The sequence below is a fragment of the Leucoraja erinacea genome, chromosome 9 (assembly GCF_028641065.1).
Source record: "Leucoraja erinacea ecotype New England chromosome 9, Leri_hhj_1, whole genome shotgun sequence".
NCBI lineage: Eukaryota > Metazoa > Chordata > Chondrichthyes > Rajiformes > Rajidae > Leucoraja > Leucoraja erinaceus.
This window is the reverse complement of record NC_073385.1, coordinates 12090784-12117186: the sequence shown is the minus strand read 5'-3', so window position 1 is coordinate 12117186 and position 26403 is coordinate 12090784. Positions and strand designations below refer to the sequence as shown.

Sequence of the window (26403 nt, the reverse complement as noted above, 5' to 3'; positions counted from 1 at the left end):
GGGGGGGGGGGGGGGGGGGGGGGGGGGGGGAGTCAGTCTACCCCATGACAGGAGGGGGAAAAATTGTGCAGTTTGATAGCCGCAGGGGAAATGGGTCTCCTGTGGCGTTCTGTCCTGCATCTTGGTGGGACCAGCCTGTTGCTGAAGGTGCTCCTCAGGTTGACCAGTGTGTCATGGTGGGGGTGAGCTGCATTGTCCAAGATGCTCCGCAGTTTGAGGAGCATCCTCCTTTCCAAGACCACCTCCAGTGAATCCAACTCCACCCCCAGGATGTATGCTGTAAATGGCTCTATTGTGATCATGTATATAGTCTTTCCGCTGACTGTTAACCCAGCACGCAACAAAAAGCTTTTCACTGTACATCAGTACACGTGACAATAAACTGAACTGAACTGTATCTCTAAACTAAACTAAATGTAAATGTAAATGTAAATAGCTTGATTGCAATCATGTATATTTTTTCCGCTGACTGGTTAGCACGGAACAAGAGCTTTCACCGTACCTTGGTAACGTGACAATAAACTAAACTCAAGGTTCACAATTGGCGACAAGGATTGGAGAAGTTGAAAAATGTAACTGGGATCAAGAATGGAAATACATCAGCACCATGCCTGCAGGGGAAGCCTTCTGAGGTCTTAAGGTCATAAGAAATAGGAGTAGAATTAGGCCATTTGGCCCATCAAGTGCACTCTGCCATTCAATCATGGCTGATCTATCTCTCCCTCCTAAGCCCATTCTCCTGCCTTCTCCCCACAACCTCTGACACCCGTACCAATCAAGAATCTATCTATCTCTGCCTTAAAAATATCCACTGACCTCTCGCTCTCAGTGTCGGAGCGGCTGCCGAGCGGAAAAGATGCAGATTTTTGTGAAGACCCTCACTGGGAAAACGATCACCCTTGAGGTGGAACCAAGTGACACCATCAAGAATGTGAAGGCCAAAATACAGGACAAGGAAGGGATCCCCCCGGATCAGCAGCGCTTGATCTTTGCTGGCAAGCAGCTGGAGGATGGCCGTACTCTGTCTGACTACAATATCCAGAAAGAGTCCACTCTGCATCTGGTGCTGCGTCTGAGGGGAGGTGCCCTGGACCCCAGTCTCCTAGTCCTTGCTCCAAAATACAACTGTGACAAGATGATCTGTCGCAAGTGCTATGCCCGCCTGCATCCTCGTGCATCCAACTGCCGTAAAACCAAGTGTGGCCACACAAACAACCTGCGCCCCAAGAAGAAGCTGAAGTAGAATGTCGAGGTCCTGTTGCCCATGTTAGGCTTGCATTTGTGCTGAATTTCCAATAAAAGCCTATTGCATTGCCCCCCAAAAAAAAAAAATATATATATATATCCACTGACGTCCTCCACAGCCTTCTGCGGCAAGGAATTCCACAGATTCACCCCCCTCTAACATGGTGGACTCCATGGGGATTCCATGCCTGCCAGCAAAAATTGGCAGGGTATGGTCCTGTCTGTTCATTCTCCCCATTGTAAGTAAGGTAGGTCCATTTTACACAGGATATCGGGAGAGTTTAGTTTAGTTTAGTTTATTGTCACGTGCACCGAGGTACAGTGCAAAGCTTTTTTTGTTGCGCGCTATCCAGTCAGCGGAAAGATGATACATGATTATTACTATCGAGCCGTCCGCAGTGTACAGATATGGGGTAAAGGGACCAAGGTTTAGTGCAAGGGAAAGGTTCTTCTCACTGCGACGCAGCAGTGCCCATTCTTAAATATGCCCCCAAAATGATTATTAATACAAAGCTATGGAAAGAGAGAAAGTAAATGTGTACCTAGCAGAGTCGGTCTACTATAACATTTATGCAGTGGGAAAAGGAAATGGGGCCTGCAGCAGAAACAGGCTTCCCCAGCAGCTTGGAATAACAAACAAGATGTGGTGAATCCTTCACATCCACCATGGAGATGTTTCACAAAGTCAATAATATTCTCGAGCTGGAAGACAGTGGTAGAAACATAGAACCAATGAAAAACAGGTGCAGGAGTAGGCCATTCGGCCCTTGGAGCCAGCATCGCCATTCAATATGATCATGGCTGATCATCTAAAATCAGTACCCCGTACTTTTTCCCCATATCTCTGGATTCCTTTAGCCCTAAGAGCTAAATCTAACTCTCTCTTGAAACCATCCAATGAATCGGCCTCCACTGCCTTCTGAGGAAGAGAATTCCACAGATTCACAACTCTCTGGGTGAAAAGGTTTTTCCTCATTTCAGTCCTAAATGGTCTCCCCCTTATTCTTAAACTGTGACCCCTGGTTTCTGGACAGGCTAACTAGGAGCTCCACATAAAGCAATCCTGCAAATTATTTGATTTGCAGGAAAGAGAGACAGCATGTGTTGGATTAACCTAGCGGCCCATGAGGCAGCATCTCTGGAGAACATGGATGGGTGACATTTCGTGACATTATTCAGTCAGATCAGGACCCCATTACCGGTTCATACTCTCTAGAATTTAGGAGTTAGTGAGAGGGGTTTTCCTATAGAAACTTACAAAAGTTCTTAAGTTATTACACAAGGCTAGATGCAGGAAGAATGTTCCATAGGTTAGGAAGGAACTGCAGGAAACCAAGATAGACACAGCCGGAAGGATCAGCGGGGAAGCATCTCTTTAGAACCGAGATGAGGGAAACTTTTTTCACACAGAGAGTGGAATCTCATGTAGATAGGGTGGTAAAGAAAGCTTGGTGTGCTGGCCTTTATAAATCAGAGCATTGAGTATAGAGGGAGTTGGGATGTAATGTTAAAATTGTACAAGGCATAAGGGGCCAATTCTGGGTATGGAGAGAAGGCCTAGGTACGGAAGGATGTCACTAAGTAGGATGATCAGAGGATCATTACTAGAATGTTGCCTGGTTTCAGGCTAAGAAGGAAAGGTTGAACAAGATGGCTACTCCTGCACCAGAAGGTTAATGGGGACTATGTTTTTAAATGATTCAGACCTCAGCAGAGTCACGTGGAAAAGCAACATCACCGAGTCTGAGTTAGTCCAGCATTTTGTTTTCCTTCTTAGGTATAAACCAGCATCGGCAGTTCTTTGTTATTATATCCTGTAAGCAGCGTTGGCTCACAGTGGCAGAATAGTAAAGCATAGGTGGAGGAAGGAACTGCAGGTGCTGGTTTAAACCAAAGATAGACACAAAATGCCGGAGTAACTCAGCTAGGGACCGGCAGCATCTCTGGAGAGAAGGATATGAATGGGTGACGTTTTGGGTCGAGATCCTTCTTTAGACTGAAACATAGTCTGAGACAAAATACTTAAAACATAGGTATTTGGGGCAGCAGAGACAGAAATTCAGCACACTAAATTCTGCACCCCACTCTCCAGCGCTCACCCCCAAACCCCTGACACCCTTGCTAATCGAGAATCTGTCAATCTCCGCCTTGAAAATATCCATTGACTTGGCCTCCACAGACGTCAGCGGCAATGAATTCCACAGATTCATCTCCCTCTCACTAAGGAAATTCCTCCTCATCTCATTTCTAAAGGATCGTCCTTTAATTCTGAGGCCATGGATTCTCCCACCAGTGGAAACATCCTCTCCACATCCACTCGATCCAGGCCTTTCACTATTCAAAGGTTGTCCTGAGGGAACGGTTCATCAAAGCACATTAGTTTTGTTTGGCCAACAATCGTGGCAGTTGAAAAGAGACCTTGAAACAAGAAAATATTGGTCCACGAGAAAACGACAGTCTCCAGACGTCACGGCGAGAAATCAAAGTATTCCTCAAGGCCTTAAAACTCCGGCTGCTGGATGCAAATATTATTGTAATTTTCCATTAGTTGAACTCCCTTGAAACACGTGCCTCCGTGTAAGATTTTGTTTTAATTATCTGCCTACGTTTCTGAAGATTGAAGAGTCTCACTGGGGCAGACTTTGCTCAGCCACATCTGCTGTGAATGAAGCGAGTTATCCACCTAATGAGTTTTCGGCATCCAGTCATGAATGATATCAACGGCACATAACAGCCCATCTTGACGATCGAGGGGGCAGCTTCAGTGGAGATAGGAACTGCTATGGAGTGACAGAGACATACAGCATGGAAACAGGCCCTTCTGCCCAACTTGCCCACACCCACCAACATGTCCCATCTACACTTGTCCCTCCTGCCTGCATTTAGCCCATATCACCTCTAAACCTGTCCTATCCATATCGAAACAGAAAATAGGTGCAGGAGTAGGCCATTCGGCCCTTCGAGCCAGCATCGCCATTCAATATGATCATGGCTGATCATCTAAAATCAGTACCCCATTCCTGCTTTTTCCCCACATCCCTTAATTCCATTAGCCCCTAAAGCTAAATCTAACAATCTCTTGAAAACATACTGTGAATTGGCCTTCTGTGGACATGTACCTGTCCAAATGTTTCTTAAACAGTGCAATAGTACCAGCCTGAAGAACCTCCTCCGGCAACTCGTTCCATACACCCACCACCCTTTGTGCGTAATAGTCACCCCTCAGGTTCTTATTCAGTATTTCCCCACTTCACCTTAAATCTATGTCTTCCAGTTCTTGATCCCCCTACCATTCACACAAAGGGTGGTGGGGGTATGGAACAAGCTGCCAGAAGAGGTGGTTGAGGCAGGGACGACCCCAATGGGACTGGGACATGTTGGGACATGTTGGCCGGTGTGGGCAAGTTGGGCCGAAGGGCCTGTTTCCACACTGTATCACTCTGTGACTCTCACTTTACTCTGGGCAAGAGACTCTATGCGTCTACCTGATCTATTCCTCTCATGATTTTGTACACCTGTATAAGATCGCCCCTTATCCTCCTGCGCTTGGCTGAAGGGCCTGTTCCTGCTTTGTACTCTTCTATGCTCTAAATGATTGGAGCCGCAGATTTCCTGGCGTGCGTTTGTGAAGCAGGAAACTATCAGAAAAGTACAAAATGACTTTTGAAATGTGATCAGAATATAGCAACTCATCATGCGGATAAGTGGTTGCCTTCAATGCTGCTTCACGGATGCAATATACCAACTGCTGGGAAAGTAATGACAACACATATGAGGTGGCGTTGAGAACGGTGTCGGAAGAATTACAATAGATGATAGCTGATTTTAAACGAGCATTAAAATCACCAGTGAACTCCCAGCACGAACACAGTGTACACTTTAGTTTAGTTCAGTTTACTTTAGAGATAGAAACATAAAGACAGGCCCTTCGGCCCACCGAGTCCGCATCGACCAGCGATCCCCGCACACTACCCTACACACACACACACACTAGGGACAATTTTACATTTACGCCAAGCCAGTAACCCAAACCTGCCGTTTTCTCCAGAGGAAACCGGAATCCCCTTGAGCCAACCCACAGGGCCAATCGTAAAACCCCGTACAGACATCACCCGTAGCCAGGATGAACTCTCTGGCGATGTGAGGCAAGCAGTACCCTGGTGTGTACATTTAGCAGGGGTTCCAGAGGTGATGGATGAAACCACTCTCATTGAAGAGGCTGACAACCAGAGGACAAAGGCTTTAATTATCTAATATCAGGAAACATGTTCTCGATGTTGGGGGAGTCCAGAACCAGGGGCCACACACAGTTTAAGAATAGGGGGTAGGCCATTTAGAATGGAGATGTGGAAAAACATTTTCACCCAGAGAGTTGTGAGTCTGCGGAATTCTCAGAAGTCAGTCAGAGGCCAATGCTCTGGATGCTTTCAAGAGAGAGTTAGACAGAGTTCTTAAAGATAGCGGAGTCAACGGATATGGGGAGAAGGCAGGAACAGGGTACTAAAGCTAAATCTAACAATCTCTTGAAAACATACTGTGAATTGGTCTTCTGTGGACATGTACCTGTCCAAATGTTTCTTAAACAGTGCAATAGTACCAGCCTGAAGAACCTCCTCCGGCAACTCGTTCCATACACCCACCACCCTTTGTGCGTAATAGTCACCCCTCAGGTTCTTATTCAGTATTTCCCCACTTCACCTTAAATCTATGTCTTCCAGTTCTTGATCCCCCTACCATTCACACAAAGGGTGGTGGGGGCATGGAACAAGCTGCCAGAAGAGGTGGTTGAGGCAGGGACGACCCCAATGGGACTGGGACATGTTGGGACATGTTGGCCGGTGTGGGCAAGTTGGGCCGAAGGGCCTGTTTCCACACTGTACTCTGTGACTCTCACTTTACTGCAAGAGACTCTATGCGTCTACCTGATCTATGACTGGTCATATTTTGTACACCCAGTATCTCGCCCCTTCTCCTCCTGCGCTTGGCCAAAGGGCCTGTTCCTGCTTTGTACTCTTCTATGATAATAATGGAGCCGCAGATTTCCTGGTGTGTGTTTGTGAAGCAGGAAACTATCAGAAAAGTACAAAATGACTTTTGAAATGTGATCAGAATATAGCAACTCATTATGCGGATAAGTGGTTGCCTTCAATGCTGTTTCACGGGTGCAATATACCAACTGCTGGGAAAGTAATGACAACACATACGAGGTGGCGTTGAGAACGGTGTCGGAAGAATTACAATAGATGATAGCTGATTTTAAACAAGCATTAAAATCACCAGTGAACTCCCAGCACGAACACAGTGTACACTTTAGTTTGGTTCAGTTTACTTTAGAGATACAGCATAAAGACAGGCCCTTCGGCCCACCGAGTCCGCACCGACCAGCGATCCCCGCACACCAACACTACCCTACACACACACACACACTAGGGACAATTTTACATTTTACATTTACGCCAAGCCAATTAACCTACAAACCTGTACGTCTTTGGAGTGAGAGAGGAAACCGGAACACCCGGAGAAAACCCACAGGGAGAACGTACAAACTCCGTACAGACATCACCCGTAGTCAGGATCGAACCGGGGTCTCTGGCGATGTGAGGCAGTAGCTCACCTCTGCACCACTGTGCTGCCCATTTTTTCACCCCAGTGTACATTTAGCAGGGGTTCCAGATATGGTGAACTGGATGAAACCATTTCTCATTGAAGAGGCTGACAACCAGAGGACAAAGGCTTTAATTATCTAATATCAGGAAACATGTTCTCGATGTTGGGGGAGTCCAGAAGCAGGGGCCACACACAGTTTAAGAATAGAGGGTAGGCCATTTAGAACGGAGATGAGGAAAAACATTTTCACCCAGAGAGTTGTGAGTCTGCGGAATTCTCAAAAGTCAGTCAGAGGCCAATGCTCCGGATGCTTTCAAGAGAGAGTTAGACAGAGTTCTTAAAGATAGCGGAGTCAACGGATATGGGGAGAAGGCAGGAACAGGGTACTGATTATGGATGATCAGCCACGATCAGAGTGAATGGCGGTGCTGGCTCGAATGGCCGAATGGCCTGCACCTATTATTTATTGTCTATAATAAGTAGGATTAGAGAGTTTTTGAAAGATATTGCCACTCGGGGGGAAGAGGTGGGGGGGGGGGCGGGTGGGGGGAAGGTCTGGAACAGTTAGTTAGCCCGAAAGGCGAGTGGCTGGAACAAACTACTGGGGGTGGTGGTTGAAAGTGGGATTTAAGAGATTTTTGGTTGGGCATATGGATATGTAGAGAATAGAGGAATATTGATTATATGTAGACAGATAATAGTTTGCCCTGGCACCATGTTCAGTACAGGTATTGTGGGCCGAAGGGCCTGTTCTTGCCTTGTACTGTTCTATGTTCTGTGATTCTCAATCATCTTGGAGAAACTATTTTAGTTTATCTTTCTTTAGTCTCAAGACTTAATCAACGCTGAAGAGCTTCGAGAAGTTTGGAAACTAGGTCACCCAAATCAAACCGTTGTGAAAAAACTTTAAAATGTTTTTGTTTAAGAAGGAACTGCAGATGCTGGAAAAATCAAAGGTAGACAAAAATGCTGGAGAAACTCAGCGGGTGAGGCAGCATCTATGGAGGGAAGGAATAGACGACGTTTCGGGTCGAGACCCTTCTTTTTCCCTCCCGCGCCCCCCACATCAGTCTGAAGAAGGGTCTCGACCCAAAACGTCACCTATTCCTTCGCTCCATAGATGCTGCCTCACCCGCTGAGTTTCTCCAGCATTTTTGTCCACCTTAAAATGTATTTATGTACTTGCACAATAATGCACAGAGGATCAGTCCTTAGCTGGCAGTCCACGACTCTTCACAACAATAATGAATCCAGACTGTTCCCCCGACACTGCCAAAGAGTCTTTAGGCAAAGCTCTCAGATTCACACTCCTGGCAAACATGCTTGAAAAAGTATCACAGAATCCCCGGAGAATGTCATAGAGTGTGGGAACAGGCCCATCGGCCCAACTTGCCCACACCGGCCAACATGCCCCATCTACACTAGTCCCACCTGCCTGCGTTTGACCCATCTCCCTCTAAACCTGTCCTATCCATTTACTTGTCGAAATGTTTCTTAACCAGCAGCTCATTCCATACACCCACCTCCCTTTGTGTGAAAAAGTTACCTCTCAGGTTCCTATTAAATCTTTCCCACCCTCACCATAAACCTAAGTCCTCTGGTTTTTGATTCCCCTACTCTGTGCATCTACCCAATCTATTCCTCTCATGATCTTGTACACCCCTTATCCTTCTGCGCTCCAAGCCCCAGCCTGCTTAACCTCTCCCTATCGCTCAGTCCCTCAAGTCCTGGCACCATCCTGATAAATCTTCTCTGCTTGACAACATCTCCCCAGGGGAGACGTTGTCAAGCCCCAAGAAGACCAAGGAGCTCATTGTAGACTTCAGGAAGTCCAGAAGCGGCACGCACACCCCCATCCTCATTAACGGGACGGAGGTGGAACGTGTTTCTAGCTTCAGGTTCCTGGGGGTCAACATCTCCGATGACCTCTCTTGGACCCACAATCAAGAAGGCTCATCAGCGTCTCTTCTTCCTGAGGAGACTGAAGAAGGTCCATCTGTCTCCTCAGATCCTGGTGAACTTCTACCGCTGCGCCATCGAGAGCATCCTTACCAACTGCATCACAGTATGGTATGGCAACTGCTCTGTCTCCGACCGGAAGGCATTGCAGAGGGTGGTGAAAATTGCCCAACGCATCACCGGTTCCTCGCTCCCCTCCATTGAGTCTGTCCAAAGCAAGCGCTGTCTGCGGAGGGCGCTCAGCATCGCCAAGGACTGCTCTCACCCCAACCATGGACTGTTTACCCTCCTACCATCCGGGAGGCGCTCCAGGTCTCTCCGTTGCCGAACCAGCAGGTCGAGGAACAGCTTCTTTCCCGCGGCTGTCACTCTACTCAACAACGTACCTCGGTGACTGCCAATCAATGGAGCTGATGACCTCGAGGCTCCGGAGGCAGAGCACCGTCAGGACTTGCCCTGAGCTCGCTCCCGTGTGAGGGTGGTCCACCCCCCCCCCCCCCCCCGTGTGGGCCCGGGACACTTATTATTATTTATTCAAATCGTTTGCTATGTCGCTCTTCAAGGGAGATGCTAAATGCATTTCGTTGTCTCTACTGTACACTGACAATGACAATTAAAATTGAATCTGAATCTGAATCTGAATCTGACTACATTATCGATGGTCAGTTTAGTTTATTGTCACGTGTACCGAGGTACAGTGAAGAGCTTTTGTTGCGTGCTGTCCAAAGAAACTCAGCGGGTGAGGCAGCATCTATGGAGCGATGGAATAGATGATGTTTCGGGTCGAGACCCTTCAACAGAGGGTCAGGGACAGGGAAGCTGGTAAAAGTTGATGGGAAGATGGATGGAGCCAAATACAGGGCAATCTTGGAAGAAAAACTGTTAGAGTCTGCAAAAGACGAGACTGGGGCGAAGGTTCACCTTCCAGCAGGCCAACGACCCTAAACATACAGCCGGAGCTACAATGGAATGGTTTAGATCAAAGCATATTCATTGTTAGAATGGCCCAGTCAAAGTCCAGACCTAAATCCAATTGAGAATCTCTGGCAAGACTTGAAAATTGCTGTTCACAGACGCTCTCCATCCAATCTGACTGAGCTTGAGCTATTTTGCAAAGAAGAATGGGCAAAAATTTCAGTCTCTAGATGTGCAAAGCTGGTAGAGACATACCCCAAAAGACTTGCAGCTGTAATTGCAGCGAAACGTGGTTCTACAAAGTATTGACTCAGGGGGGCTGAATACTTTTGCAAGCCACTGTAGATAGGTGATGAACGCATAACGTTGTGTGTAAGGTAAAGCCAGCAAAGTCCGATCAAGGATGGTCCATAGAGAGAGTCTTCCCAGCAGATTACAGGCATCATAATGCTTGCTATTTCTCAGCAACACAGCAGTGCTGCTTCTTTTATTGTTAACACTCTTGTTGTGTTATGCCCCTGTCCCACTTAGGAAACCTGAACGGAAACCTCTGGAGACTTTGCGCCCCACCCAAGATTTCCATGCGGTTCCCGGAGGTTTTTGTCAGTCTCCCTACCTGCTTCCACTACCTGCAACCTCCAGCAACCACCTGCAACCTCTGGGAACCGCACGGAAAGCTTGGGTGGGGCGCAAAGTCTCCAGAGGTTTCCGTTCAGATTTCCTAAGTGGGACAGGGGCATAACAGTCTTGTAGTGTCGCCGCAAGTAAAATTGTCATTGTTCTGCCTGGGACATGTGACAATAAAACGGTCTTGACTATTGACTCTTGAGTGGAAGGTGCTGAGTTCTACAGGATCACTGAAGTTTGCCTGCTCCCTTCATTGCTAATGAAATGCTCCGAGATTTCCCTAGTTATCGGGATCCTTGATCCTGAGCCCGGAACCCGATTGAGCCTGATAACACGTGTGGGAAGGAACTGCAGATGCTGGTTTAAACCGAACATAGACACAAAAATGCTGGATGGAGTAACTCAGCGGGACAGGCAGCATCTCTGGAGAGAAGGAATGGGTGACGGTTCATGCCGAGACCCTTCTTCTGAAGAAGGGTGGCATGTTATCAGGTTCAATTGCGTTCTTCTGAAGAATTGTGTTTCATGTTATTAGGTGCACTCGTGTTCTTCTGAAGAAGGGTCTCGACCCGAAACGTCAACCATTCCTTCTCTCCAGAGATGCTGCCTGCCCCACTGAGTTACTCCAGCATTTTGAACCTGATAACAAGAAGGTTAACGAAGAGGCTCTGGGCTGATTAGCGCATGCATTGTCAATGTCCGACCAAACACCGCTCACACTCTGACCTCCGATCCCCAAAAGGACCTTTGAAGTAAAGTGTCACTTTAGACTTCAGATGAATAGCTCAGCTGTCCTCATCGCTTACAGAGACGGCGTTAAATGGTTCACGGAGGTGAAAGAGCAGCTCCGCCGGGCAGGCGTGGCAATATTAATTGTCTCTGTGTGCCGAGAGCTGGCTTGTTAGTTAGTGTGCGTGCAGGGAATTGCTGCAGAATCAATGACAATTATCTCCCCGGGGGCAGGTTCAATGGGCTCCAATATCAGTGTGTCAGTGTTGCTTCTGTTGTGTGTGCCACTTGCCCACATTCATGTTTATTGTTGACGCTGATGGATGATTAAACACAACGAGTGCCCCCCCAGTGTTAGAGAGTAGTACATAGAAACATAGAAAATAGGTGCAGGAGTAGGCCATTCGGCCCGTCGAGCCAGTACCCCCATTCAATACGATCATGGCTGATCATCTAAAATCAGTACCCCGTTCCTGCCTTTTCCCCATATCCTGATTCCTTTAGCCCTAAGAGCTAAATCTACAGTAACTCTCTCTTGAAAACATCCAGTGAATTGGCCTCCATTGCCTTCTTTGGCAGAGAATTCCCCAGATTCACAACTAGGCACGAGGTGATGTACGGCATCAGGTAACTTTATCCCCCTCTTTCCCAGTTTCTGCTTCGCTACATGTGACAAGTTCATAAGTCCTAGGAACGGCAATTAAGCTATTTTGGCCCCATCTTGTCTACAATTTCACCGAAGCCAATTAACCTACGAACCTTTGGACTGTGGGGGAAAACCGGAGCACCTGGAGAAAATCCGAGCGGTCGCGGGGAGAACGTACAAACTCTGCTCAGGCAAGCACCCGTACGTAATGTGTAGGGGGGAACTGGTTTAAACCGAAGATAGGCACAAAATGCTGGAATAACTCCGCGGGTCATCTCTGGAGAGAAGGAATAGGTGACGTTTTGGGTCGAGATCCTTCTTCAGACTCAGGAGAGAGGGGATTGAGAGATATAGAAGGTGATGGAGAGAGATGTAGAACAAATGAATGAAAGATATGCAAACACATAACGACGATAGGCTGTTGTCAGGATCAAACCTGGGTCTCTTGCGCCCTAAGATAGAGAATAGACAATAGGTGCAGGAGTAGGCCATTCAGCCCTTCAAGCCAGCACCACCATTCACTGTGATCATGGCTGATCACCCACAATCAGTACCCCGTTCCTGCCTTCTCCCCATATCCGTTGACTCTGCTATCTTTAACTGCTCAATCTAACTCTCCCTTGAAAGCATCCAGAGAATCGGCCTTCACTGCCTTCTGAGGCAGAGAATTCCACCAACTCTCATCAAAAAAAAATCCTCGTCTTCGTTCTAAACGGCCTACCCCTTATTTTTCAACTGTGGCCCCCTGGTTGTGGACTCCCCAATATCCTGCCTCTGGCATGTCCAATCCCTTAATAATCTGACATGTTTCAATGATACCCCTCTCATCCTTCTAAACTCCAGAGTGTACAAGCCCAGCCGCTCCATTCAATCAACATATGACAGTCCTGCCATCCCAGGAATTAACCTGGTAAACCTACGCAGCACTCCCTCGATAGAAAGAATGTTCTTCCTCAAATTTGGAGACCAAAACTTCAATCAGCCATGATTGAATGGTGGAATAGACTTGATGGGCCAAATGGCCTAATTCTACTCCTATTCATTATGACCTTGTGGCCAGTAATGTAACTGGTGCAGTAATGTAACTGCTCCAGAGACTTATCTGGAGTTTGTAGGGAGGAATTGACTGATCTCGATAGGCTTGATATGACGAGGCGCAATACCCTCTTCCCCGTTGGTCGACGGATTCACCTGGGGAACAGGCTTCCCTTTCAGACGTGATGTCTACATCGCTACAAACGCAGCCGATTTGCAGCGGGATTATATTCAAGTTGAACGGGATGGAAAAGACCATTGCGCGCTGAAGCTGACAACATTCATTTTTGATTATTGCGTTTTGCTTTCAGCTAGAATAGAACACGGCAGCTGGGTTCGGCAAATTGGGCTTGGAGAGGAAAGCCTCGGTCTCAATGAAGAACACACGGTTAAAGAATGTTCTAATAGAAGCCACAAGCAAGAACAAATAGAAATCTAAGATAGACACCAACAGCTGGAGTAACTCAGCGGGACAGGCAGCGTCTCTGGAGAGAAGGAATGGGCGATTTTTCGGGTCGAGACCCTTCTTCAGAAATCTACCTCGCCTGCCTCCAGAGGGGAAATCCGAGCATGATGGAAAGAGTCCAATAGGTTTGAAGAAGGGCCTCAACCCAAAAGGTAACCCATTCCTTCTCTCCAGAGATGCTGCCTGGCCCGCTGAGTTACTCTAGCATTTTGTGTCTATATCCAATAGGTTTGAGCTGCGTTGTTAGACTTTGAGCCTTTGTAATGCAGGGTTAGATGTCTCGCTGTCAGGGGAGAGGGAAATGAGTCGGGGGCGAGAGAATGTCCGCGCATGATTACAATGACGCCCCCCTTGTTAAAACTACTATCTCCCTCTTTGGTGACCCTCGGACTATCCTTGATCGGACTTTGCTGGCATTACCACGCACTCTAGGTTATTCCCTCATCGTGCATCTGTACACAGTAAATGGCTCGATTGTAATCATGTATGGTCTTCCCGCCGACTGGTTAGCAGTTTTTCACGGTACCTCGGTACACGTGACAATAAACCCAAGTATGCTAAACACAGATGAGCGCAGATTCGCCGGCTCGTGCATTTACGATCGTTCAACTTCACCGCCCTTCAGGGCACTCAGGCACGCACCCTGGGGGAATCTAAAATCGAAGTTTGGCTGCAGGCAGAATCAGCCTCTTTGATCGGCTTGTTTGACCCATTTGCATCACTTGAGCAGAAGTGGCAGTTTTCCATTGACTGGCTTATCGAGTGAACTGCGGAGCCTGTGTGAAATTGCTGAAAAATCACTAGCTCCTGCGGTGAAAAGTCGAAGGTATTCCGACCGTTACACCCAGTAATTTCTTGAACCAGTGAATGAATGACTTGTGGGATTCTTTGCCACGGACGGCTGGGGAGGCCAAGTCAATGGATATTTTTAAGGCAGAGATAGATAGATTTTTCGATTAGTGCGGGTGTCAGGGGTTATGGGGAGAAGGCAGGAGAATGGGGTTGAGAGGGTAAGATATATCAGCCATGGTTGAATGGCGTAGACTTGATGGGCCGAATGGCCTAATTCTGCTCCTATCACTTATGAACATGAATTTATGAACACAACCTTCACAACTTAGACCATTGTGGGCTCCACCTTCCAATGAATGAATGAATAAGTTTATTGGCCAAGTATGTTCACATACAAGGAATTTGCCTTGGTGCTCCGCCCGCAAGTGACAACATGACATACAGTGACAGTTATGAATGACACATAAAACACTAAACATTAATAATAAAACACCATTGATCAAACATGTGAACCAAATAAAATACCAGAGCAAAAAGGAGGCTACCCATTTTATCTATTGAGCCACAGACTGTTTACCCTCCTCCCATCCAGGAGGCGCTACAGGTCTCTCCGTTGCCGGACCAGCAGGTCCAGGAACAGCTTCTTCCCTGCGGCTGTTACACTACTTAACTCTGCACCTTGGTGATTGCCAGTCACCCCCCCCCACCCCCCCGGACCTTCTTCCCCCAGAAAAATTGCACTACTACTACTGTATGTACGTATATATATTTATTGCTCATTATTCTATGTTCGCTCTTCTGGGTGAGATGCTAACTGCATTTTGTTGTCTCTGTACTGTACACTGCCCAATGACAATAAAGATTGAATCTGAATCTGAGCTACTACTCGTGGTAAAAAGCTGTTTTTATGTCTGGCTGTGGTAGCTTTGACAGTCCGGAGTCGCCTTCCAGAGGGAAGTGATTCAAAGAGTTTGTGGCCAGGGTGAGAGGGGTCAGAGATGATCTTGGCGTTGGACAGGCTAGATGCAGGAAAATCGTTCCCGATGTTGGGGAAGTCCAGGACAAGGGGTCACAGTTTAAGGATAAGGGGGAAATCCTTTAGGACCGAGATGAGAAAAACATTTTTCACACAGAGAGTGGTGAGTCTCTGGAACTCTCTGCCACAGAAGGTAGTTGAGGCCAGTTCATTGGCTATATTTAAGAGGGAGTTAGATGTGGCCCTTGTGGCTAAAGGGATCAGGGGGTATGGAGAGAAGGCAGGTACAGGATACTGAGTTGGATGATCAGCCATGATCATATTGAATGGCGGTGCAGGCTCGAAGGGCCGAATGGCCTACTCCTGCACCTATTTTCTATGTTTCTATGTTTCTATGTTTCACAGTTCGTCAATGGAGGGAAGGTTGCAGCCAATAGCAATCATCTTTGCTTTTTGTACATCGTTGATTAATTTGTACTGTGTGCCTTTTCATATCTCTCGTTTTCCCTTGACTCTCAGTCTGAAGAAGGGTCTCGACCCGAAACGTCACCCATTCCTTCTCCCCAGAGATGCCGCCTGTCCCACTGAGTTACTCCAGCATTTTGTGTTGATCTTCGGTGTAAACGGTGGAATCTGCAGTTCCTTCCGACACACGCTGACAATAAAACACTCTTGACTCTCTCGAACAAACTAACTGTGGGAGAAGCAGATATTGGGCTCTTTGCGGAGCTTCACACCTTCGAATTGCCGTGAGCTTGTCTTACAGTTTTATTGACCCGCCTGTTAAACTTTTAAATTGTTTTGTGTGTGAGAGCTATCGAGTGCTAAAACCATTATGGATTGCTGCAATAGTGTGAAATCTACCACCGCATCCCTCCCATTAACCTTCCAACATCAGTTACGTTACAGGCACATACACTGGATGCCTCAACAACCAAATGAGAACACAATCACTAGCTGCTGCAGAGTATCAAATTAAATGTAAATTAATAAAGCTCCACGCTCGTAAAGCACAGAAACAGGTCCACTCACCCATCTTGGACATGCTATGTTTCCACCTATTTCCATTCCTTTGGCTGGTGTCATCTAGTCATAGAGTCATACAGTGAGGAAACAGGCCCCTCGGCCCAACTTGCTCACACCGGCCAACAATGTCCCAGCTACACTAGTCCCACCTGCCCGCGTTTGGCCCATCTCCCTCCAAACCTGTCCTATCCATGTACCTGTCCAACAGTTTCTTAAAATGTTGGGATAGTCCCAGCCTCAACTACCTCCTCTGGCAGCTTGTTCCATACACACACCACCCTTTGTGTGGAAAAAGTTACCCCTCAGATTCCTGGTAAATCTTTTCCCCTTCACCTTAAACCTAGGTCCTCTGGATCTCGATTCCCCTGCTCTGGGCAAGAGATTCTGTGCATCATCTACCCGATCTATTCCTCTCATGATTTTATGCTATTTTAATTATTTTTCATTTCAACCCTGATTAGAACTTTCAAGTCAAAGCCTCCATCACAAATCTATCCGCCCCCTACCCATCCCCTTTGCATCAAATATCACCCATCAACTAACAAGATCCTCATCCAAGCATCATTAAGAAACTTTTGTTTAGAGATACAGCGTGGAAACAGGCCCTTCGGCCCGCCGAGTCCATGCCGACCATCGATCTCCAGTACACTAAGTTCTATCCTACCCACTGGGGACAATTAACCTGCAAACCTGCACGTCTTTAGAAAGTGGGAGAGAATGGGAGCACCCGGAGAAAACCCACGCAGGTCACAGGGAGAACGTACAAACTCTGTACAGACAGCATCCGTAGTCAGGATCGAACCCGGGTCTCATCGCTGTAGGGCAGCAACACTATCGCTGCGCCACCGTGTCACCCACTAATTTACAATCCTCTGACCACCTATCACAATTATTCTTTGAGTCTGAAGAAGGGTTTCAACCCGAAACATCACCTGTTCCCTTTCTCCGGAGATGTTGCCTGACCCGCTGAGTTGGTCCAGCTCTGTGTCTAGTTTAGCTTAGTTTAGATATACAGCATGGAAACAGGCCCTTCGGCCCACCGAGTCTGCGCCGACCAGCGACCCCCCTATACTAGCACTGTCCTACACACATCGGGGACAATTTACAATTTTTACCAAGGCCAATTTACGTACATACCTGTACGTCTTTGGAATGTGGGAGGAAACCAGTGCACCCGGAGAAAACCCACGCAGGTCACGGGGAGAAAGTAAAAAACTCTGTACAGACAGCACCCGTAGTCAGGATCGAACCCTGGTCTCTGGTGCTGTAAGGCAGCAACTCTACTGCTGTGCCACAGTGCCACCCTATCTTCAATTCTTCTTAAACTCTGTTACCCAACTCTGCCTTGTTACCTCATCCCCTTGAACCAACATTGTCACATTGGCCCAGCAAGAAGGAAATATATATATAAATTCTTACTCAGGCAATACAAGGATATGCCATTCCAATATCAAGCCTGTTAAAATCAATCTATTATTTACAAGGTGCATTGTAGTTAGAGGAAAGAAAATCGATTACATTGTGGAGATATAATTCAAGCTCCATTTTAAATGTTATTAGTACTACATATTGTAATTACTAAGACACACAACCAGTGACAGTCCTGAACTACTATCTACCTCATTTGTGACGCTTAGACTATCTTTGATCGGACTTTACTGGCTTTACTTTGCACTAAATTTTATTCCCTTATCCTGTTTCTGTACACTGTAAATGGCTCGATTGTAATCATGTATAGTCTTTCCGCTGACTGGTTCGCACGCAACAGAAGCTTTTCACTATACCTCGGTAGACATGAGAATAAATAAACTAAATTCAACTAAACTAAACTGAATTGGAAAGCCCGTGAAATGGATTTGTTTGGGATGTAATGAAGGCCAAGGAAATGAAATGCTGTACTCTGAAGTAGGGTCTGGACCTGAAACATTACCTGTCCCTGTTCTCCAGAGATGCTGCCTGACCCGCTGAGTTATTCCAGCATTGCCATAGTAGTGCCACCACTGTTGGGAGAGTGTAATTACGGTGACATGTTTACATCGGAGGCTTCCATTATAAATGTGCATTTAGGAACTTAGTAAATAAAAGATATAAACATGTAATAACCCAGGGTTGCTGGGTGTAAGGTTCTGAAAATAGGAAGTGGATGCAGAGATATATTTGTTAAAGGGCCTGTCCCACCAGCATGCGACTCCATGCAGCAAGCGCGACCTAACGTGGTCGCTTGGGCCGCACGGTCTCGTGGGGCCGGTCCCACTTCGGAGCCGTATGGAGTTGTGCGGAGCTTGTTCCGACATCGCGCGGGGCTCTGAAAATCTGACAATTTCCAAAAACTCTGCGCGGCAACGGCCTGCCGGCCCGCAGCCACATTGAGGCCGTACGCACCGCCTCGACGGGCGTGCGCAGCGTTTCGACAGCGTACGCAGCGTCTTGATGGCATACGCCTAGCGCGAACTTCCCGCGGACTTCGCTCGAACTTCACGTCAACTCGTATGGGATCACTCGACCTCCGCGCAGCCCCCGCTTCCGGGGATCTCTCGACCTTCGTCGCGCTTGCCGCATGCAGTCGCATGCTCGTGGGACAGGCCCTTAAGAGTCTATTTTCCATTTTCAACATAGGTTGTAGGGGCAGAATTAAGCCATTCAGCCCATCAAGTCTACTCCGCCATTCATTCATGGCTGATTTATCTCTCCCTCTCAACTCCATTCTCCTGCCTTCTCCCCATAACCCCTGACACCCGTACTAATCAAGAAATCTATCTATCTCTGCCTTCAAAATATCAATTGACTTGGCCTCCACAGCCGTCTGTGGCAATGAATTCCACAATTCACTCATTCATTGTGTTCTAATGACTGGTTCAAGAAATTGCTGGGTATAATGGTTGGAATACCTTCGAATGTTCACCAGAGGGGCGAGTGATTTCTCAGCAATTTCACACAGGCTCCGCAGTTACTCCGCCATTCAATCACGGCTGATCTATCTCTCCCTCCTAATCCCATTCTCCTGCCTTCTCCCCATAACCCCTGACACCCGTACTAATCAAGAACCTATTAATCACCACCTTAAAAATACCCATTACTTGGCCTCCACAGCCGTCTGTGGCAATGAATTCCACAAATTCACCAAGAAACAGATTCACAATTCACTTAAAGAAATTCCTCAACATCTCCTTAGTAAAGGTACGTCCTTTTATTCTGAAGCTGTGGCCTCTGGTCCTAGACGCTCCTATGATCATAATCAGCAGCACATCACAAATTGTACTATTAAAATATATTCATTGATATACTTAAAATTGTTTCATTCATTCAGTTTAAAATGGGTTTATCAGAATATACAACAATTTTTAATAAGGTGTCAGTTTTATAATGTATGACAGCAGCTCAAATTACTAATAACTAGACTGAATCAGTTACTAAGTTATTGTTATTTTGTTACTATTTTGGTGATTCCTTGCAGGGTATGAGTAATGCTCACAGGCCAGCATAAATTCTTGTCATTGGAGCAGAATTAGGCCATTCGGCCCATCGAGTCTATTCCGCCATTCAATCATGGCTCACCTATCTCTCCCTCTCAACCCCATCCTCCTGCCTTCTCTCGGTAACCTTTGACACTCGTACTAATCAAGAAAATGACACCCTTACATTTGACAGCATTTATTATGCATCCTTCATTGCCCCTGTGTGTTGCCACCTTCTAGAACCTTCTGGGGCTGTGGTGCAGCGGTAGAGCTGCTGCCGTACAGCGCCAGTGGCCCGGGTTCGACCCTGACCACAGTCTGTATGGAATTTGTACGTTTAGTTTAGTTTAGATATAGAGCGTGGAAACAGGCCCTTCGGCCCACCAAGTCCGCGCCAACCAGCTATCCCCGCATATTAACACTATCCAACACCCACGAGGGACAATTTTTACATTTACCAACACAATCAACCTACATACCTGTATGTCTTTGCACGTACATACCTGTACATTCTCCCTGTGACCAGCGTGGGTTTTCTCCGGGTGCTCCGGTTTCCTCCCATGCTCCAAATACGTACAGGTTTGTGGGCTAATTGGCTTTGGTAAAATTGTAAATTGCCCCTGGTGTGTGTAGGATAGTGTTAAGGGCCTGTCCCACTTTCACGACCTAATTCACGACCTCTGCCAAGATTACCCTTGACTCATACTCGCAGCTTGGTTGTCACAAGGTCGTAGCAGGTCATAGGAGGTTGTAGGTAGGTCGTAGCAGGCCGTGATGCTAGTCGTAGGTAATCGTGGCATCAAGTAACTCGGAGCATTTTTCTAGCATGATGAAAAATGTCCACAAGTAAAAAAGGTTGTGAATTAGGTCGTGAAAGTGGGACAGGCCCTTTAGTGTGCGGGGATCGCTGGTCGGCGCAGACTCGGATGACCGAACGGAAGGGGTTTCTGCGCTGTAGCTCTTAGGGCTAAAGGAATCAAAGGGTATGGGGAGAAAGCTGGAATGGCTTACTGATCAGCCATGATCATATTGAATGGAGGTGCTGGCTCAAAGTTTCTATGTTTCAATGTCTTTGTTTCTATGTTCTGTTTATTGCACAAGATACATGGATCTCCCCAAAGACCAATGTTTTAATAATACTTTGCTTTTCCATTCTTTCCACTGGCTGGGCTAACTTCACACCACTACTTGAAGCGGGTTTTGGTCTCCAAATCTGAGGAAGGACATTATTGCCATAGAGGGAGTGCAGAGACGGTTCACCAGACTGATTCCTGGGATGTCAGGACTGTCTTATGAAGAAAGACTGGATAGACTTGGTTTATACTCTCTAGAATTTAGGAGATTGAGAGGGGATCTTATAGAAACTTACAAAATTCTTAAGGGGTTGGACAGGCTAGATGCAGGAAGATTGTTCCCGATGTTGGGGAAGTCCAGGACAAGGAGTCATAGCTTAAGGATAAGGGGGAAATCCTTTAAAACCGAGATGAGAAGAACTTTTTTCACACAGAGAGTGGTGAATCTCTGGAACTCTCTGCCACAGAGGGTAGTTCATTGCTATATTTAAGAGGGAGTTAGATGTGGCCCTTGTGGCTAAGGGGATCAGGGGGTATGGAGAGAAGGCAGATACGGGATACTGAGTTGAATGATCAGCCATGATCATATTGAATGGCGGTGCAGGCTCGAAGGGCCGAATGGCCTACTCCTGCACCTAATTTCTATGTTTCTATGTTTCTATGTTTACTTACTTCTCCCCATCTGCCTGAATTCTGCTCATGCTGATAACAATAGACAATAGACAAGAGGTGCAGGAGTAGGTTGGTTGTCACAAGGTCGAGCCAGCACCTTCGAGCCAGCACCGCCATTCAACGTGATCATGGCTGATCATCCACATTCAGTACCCCGTACCTACTTTCTCCCCATATCCCCTGACTCCGCTAGCTTTAAGAGCTCTATCTAAATCTCTCTTGAAAGCATCCAGCGAATTGGCCTCTGCCTTCTGAGCCAGAGAATTCCACAAATTCACAACTCTCTGTGTGAAAAAGTTTTTTCTTCATCTCAGTTCTAAATGGCCTACCACTTATTTTTAAACTGTGGCCCCTGGTTCTGGACTCCCCCAACATCGGGAACATGTTTCCTGCCTCTAGCCTGTCCAATCGCTTAATAATCTGATGTTTCAATAAGATCCCCTCACATCCTTCTAAATTCCCGTGTATACAAGCCCAGTCGCTCCATTCTTTCAACATATGTCAGTCCCGCCGTCCTGGGAATTAACCTCATGAACCTACGCTGCACTCCATCAAAATGTCCTTCCTCAAATTGGGAGACCAAAACTGTACACAATATTCCAGGTGTGGTCTCACCAGGGTTCTGAACAATTGCAGGAGGACCTTGTTGCTCCTAAACCCAAATCCTCTTGTTATAAAGGACAACATGACATTAGCTTTCTTCACTGCCTGCTGTACCTGCATGCTTATTTTCAGTGAGTGATGAACAAGGAACCCCAGATCCCGTTGTACTTCCCCTTTTCCCAACTTGACACCATTCAGACAATAATCTGTTTTTACCACCAAAGTGGATAACCTCACATTTATCCACATTAAACTGCATCTGCCATGCGTCTGCCCACTCACCCAACCTGTCCAAGTCACCCTGCATCATCTTAGCATCCTCCTCACAGTTCACACTGCCACCCAGCTTTGCGTCATCTGCAAATTTGCTAATGTTACTTTGAATCCCTTCATCTAAATCATTGATGTATATTGTAAATAGCTGTGGTCCAGCATTTTGTGTCTATCTATACAGAACATCACTTCTTGCATAAGGCTGGAGCTATGTTGTGAACATTGAGGAACATCAGTACTGACGGATAGTCACCAGACCAGCTCTTCGACTTGTCACGTAGCTCCGAGTCCCTCAGGCACACACGCACACTGCACTTGTACAATGTTTTCCACTGAATTAATACATCATTTTAATTAGCAGAAAATAAATCACAGCATCCACAGTAACATAGCAGCGGGGAGATGCTATATGGCTCGGAGCAAAAGAGGAATGGTTTTAATCAGCACCAAACCGCAATAATCCCAATTTTAATGTATCTTTGTATGGAGTTTGCACATTCCGCCTTTGACCGCGTGGGTTTGCTGTGGGTAGTGGTGGACCTACATTTATGGGGCCCTGAACTGTTACGGGGGGTCCCTTCGCAATCACAACCAGCAACGAGGTCTGGGTAACCACTTTTATCTTCTTCAATGGGGTTGTTCCACGACAGATCACCACAAATTTTCATTTCTGTCATAAATGTTAATAGTGTTTTAAATTATTTATAATTATTTTATATTAAATATATTTAGAATGAAATCTTTAATTAGAAAGTTTTTTTCGTTTAGGGCTAGCCTCCATGATACTTTAATAACCTTCGAATTTTTAATTTAACTATCATTTTGTATTGAATTACAGTATATTATGAATATATATTTTTTAAAACCCCTTCTCATACAGTAGACCTAAAATTGTTAAGCAATGTAGACTAAGCATGATATTCACTTCCAGAAAAAACATAGGTAATATTGGCCAGGGGTCCATGAGGCTGCCTGGGGTCCAGGAAGCTGGATAGGCCCCTGACAGGGTCCAGGAGCATTTTTTCTAACACATAAGCATTAAAATAACCCCCAAAAGATATATATTTCATGAAATAGACAATAGACAATAGATGCAGGAGTAGGCCATTCAGCCCTTCGAGCCAGCACCGCCATTCACTGTGATCATGGCTGATCATCCACAATCAGTACCCCATTCCGGCCTTCTCCCCATATCCCTTGATTCCGCTATCTTTAAGAGCTCTATCTAACTCTCTCTTGAAAACCTCCAGACAATTGGCCTCCACTGCCTTCTGAGGCAGAGAATTCCACAGCTTCACAACTCTCTGTGTGAAAATGTATTTCCTCATCTCCGTTCTAAATGGCTTACCCCTTATTCTTAAACTGAGGCCCCTGGTTCTGGACTCCCAGCATTGGGAACATGTTTCCTGCCTCTAGCATGTCCAAACCCTGAATCATCCTATATGTTTCAATAAATGGCCTCATACAGCTAAAAAAATCTTTACAAAAAATATGTTACGTGAAATGTCTCCTTGCCTAGCACTGAGGTTAGAAAAAACTTTTTCACCCAGAGTTGGGAATTTGTGGAATTCTCTGCCACAGAAGGCAGTGGTCTCGTCTCCTTCAGCAGCACCTCGGTCTCCCTTCCTGAGCTCAGACACCCACTTCTCCTCACCTCATCTGCGCTCAGTTCAGTTCAGTTTAGTTTATTGTCACGTGTACCGAGGTACAGTGAAAAGATTTTGTTGCGTGCTATCCAGTCAGCGGGAAAGACAACACATGATTACAATCGAGCCATTCGCAGTGCACAGATACATGATAAGGGATTGAATGCTATGACTCAGTCAGTACACTCACCGTGTCAAGACTCTTGTGCCCCTGAAGAAGGGTCTCGAGCCAAAACATCACCTATTCCTTTTCTCCAGAGATGCTGCCTGACCCGCTGAGTTACTCCAGCATTTTGTGTCTACCTCACTCCTTTGGCTCTGCCTGAATAAACTAACATTTGACGTAGACTTCTGTTGCTCTGTAATCAGCAGGCCCGCCTCATACAAGCACAGCTTACGTCTAAAAATAGCTTGTCCTTTGCTCCATCTGTTCCTAATCACCAGCCTGGAAGGAGTGGGAAATAGGTCTTTCCCCTTAACCTCCCCATGGCACACTGGGAATCCATTCGCGGGTCCAGGCAGTGGGCCCCTTTTCCGGGGTTACGTCCGTGCCCGGGTGTCCCTGGAGAGGTAACACGCGGTGTCCACGGGGAACTGTGGAGGCCTTCTGCGAACGCTGGTCACCGCAGGATGTTGAATATATTATAGATTAAAATGTTAATATTTTAATTTGATAATTTTGTTTAAGTGTTTTCTAAATTGTTTGAGCTTTCTACCTTCCCTTGTAAATTGGACATTTGTTTAAAAATCCAATAAAAAAACATTTCTGGAATAATAAAAAAAAAGGGCACTGGGAATTTGAGTGGGAGCATTCTGCCAGGCTTGATCATGTGATCCCAGTCGATAATCCCATTCCCTCCACCGCCCAGCTATTCCATATTATCGGCCATAAACCACACAGGAGAACATTAGGCCAAACCTTCAGGTAGTGCTGGAGTAATGGGCCTGTCCCACCTAGGCGATTCTTCAGGCGACTGTCAAGTCGTGGCAGGTCGCTGAAAAACTGGCGACTGGAACGACGACTGCCAGAGTGGAACGCACACAGACACACACACACACACACACACACACATTGCTTCCTTCACCTGCCAGTTATGCAGGCGGGGGACAGGGCAAGCGGGAGGAGCGCTGTCTGAGTGAAATTCACACGGTGCAAAGCCAATGTGATACAGACACACACCACAGTGAACAGGAAGGTTGGCGCTGTAATTAAGACGGTGAAAGCACAGTGTACGGGAAGGGTCAGTCCTTTAAAAGAGGGGTGGAGAGGGGGGGGGGGGGGGAGAGAAGGGGGGGAAGGCGTGAGTAGGGGGAGACGAGGTGGGGAGAAGAAGTGGAGACATCTTTTAAGAAGCCAGAGACATACGGCTGTGAAGCTCGGCGGACATTAACATTACCGGTCGGTTATCCTTGGTTCTGAAAACTACTGTTTATGTTTTTTTTCCCCCAAGGAGCCAATGAAATTTACTGGTCAGCACCAGTCAGCACCGGCTACAACCTATGAGAACCTCCGACCTCCTGGCACCTCCCACTACCAGAAACGCCAGAATGAAGCCACGACTAGTTCCGAGAATGCGGGAACTACTCACGACCATGAAGGCGACTCCCCGGCAACCACCCGCGAACACGTGGCGACCACGTGGCGATCGCATAGTCTCCTGTAGTTGCCTAAAAAGTCGCCAAAGTGGGACAGGCCCCATTACTCAATGGGTTACTCAGGCAGCATCTCTGGAGAGAAAGGATGGGTGGCGTTTCAGGTCGGGACCCTTCTTCAGACTGAGGGTCAGAGGAGAGGGAGGGAACTGGAGGTAGGAATAGGCCAGAACAATTCAGGTCCGGCAACAGATGACCAAGGAAGGGTGGAGCCCACAATGGCCCATTGTTGGCTGGGGAAGAGGAGATAACGAGGGGATAGAGGGATGCGACGAGTGGAACTAGTAGAACCAGTATGTCTTTGGAACGTGGGAACTCGTACAGTCAGCACCCGTGGACAGGATCGAACCCGGGTCTCTGGCGTTGTAAGGCAGCAACTCTACCGCTGAGCCACCGTGCCGCCCCTTATTGCCCCTGAAACTGGGAAGTTTGGTGGACCATTACAGAAGGCGGTGAAGACTCAAGCATTTTACTCAGGATTTGCTCAAGGACCCCAGAGTCTTGCTGGAGCAGCCCAGAGTTTCTTGTCTGAAGGTCGTCAGTGAACCCGATGGGTTTTTCCACGTATAACATTATGGCCCCAACTACCCAGGTTAGCTTTCTGAAACGGCCTAATGTATTTATTTCTTTGGCTAAAAATTATGTCTCAATAATAAAGTGCTGAAGGCTAAGGTGTCTATTGGATCCCCTCCTGTTGCCTCGAAATAGGCCACAGATCAAAATTCAGCAATTGCAAACAGCCGATTGAAAGACAAAGCAGTGCAATGAGAAAAGGTGTGCTCAGTAAACCTCGGCTCCTTGTGAAAAGTGGGCGGGAGCAACCGTGTTACTCTCCTGTGTTACTAGTCGCCTGAGGCAGGGTGAACATCCGCAGGAAAAGCTGCCTGAAAACATCCTGGCAATGCCGGCTCGTACTGATAATTGAGCACAGTTGAGTGACGGCCCAGTCTCTCAGGTAGAGTAGATGCGGAGAGGATCTTTCTACCAGTGCGGGACTATGAACCA

General features: G+C 46.9%; 2 protein-coding genes across 2 annotated transcripts in view; one reads left to right on the top strand and one right to left on the bottom strand.

Annotated features, from left to right (window-relative positions):
- syndig1l (synapse differentiation inducing 1-like) overlaps positions 1-26403 on the bottom strand; it is a 147271-nt gene that overhangs the window by 12647 nt on the left and 108221 nt on the right. The gene's annotated exons all lie outside the window — the stretch shown is intronic.
- On the top strand, positions 798-1253 carry LOC129700006 (ubiquitin-like). Its single transcript, XM_055640137.1, has one exon. It carries the CDS (start codon positions 857-859, stop codon positions 1241-1243), a length of 387 nt encoding a protein of 128 aa, XP_055496112.1. The 5' UTR covers positions 798-856; the 3' UTR covers positions 1244-1253.

Bases quoted from the DNA above. Each gene is read 5' to 3' on its own strand.
- LOC129700006 (XM_055640137.1), top strand. From the start codon at position 857: ATGCAGATTTTTGTGAAGACCCTCACTGGGAAAACGATCACCCTTGAG.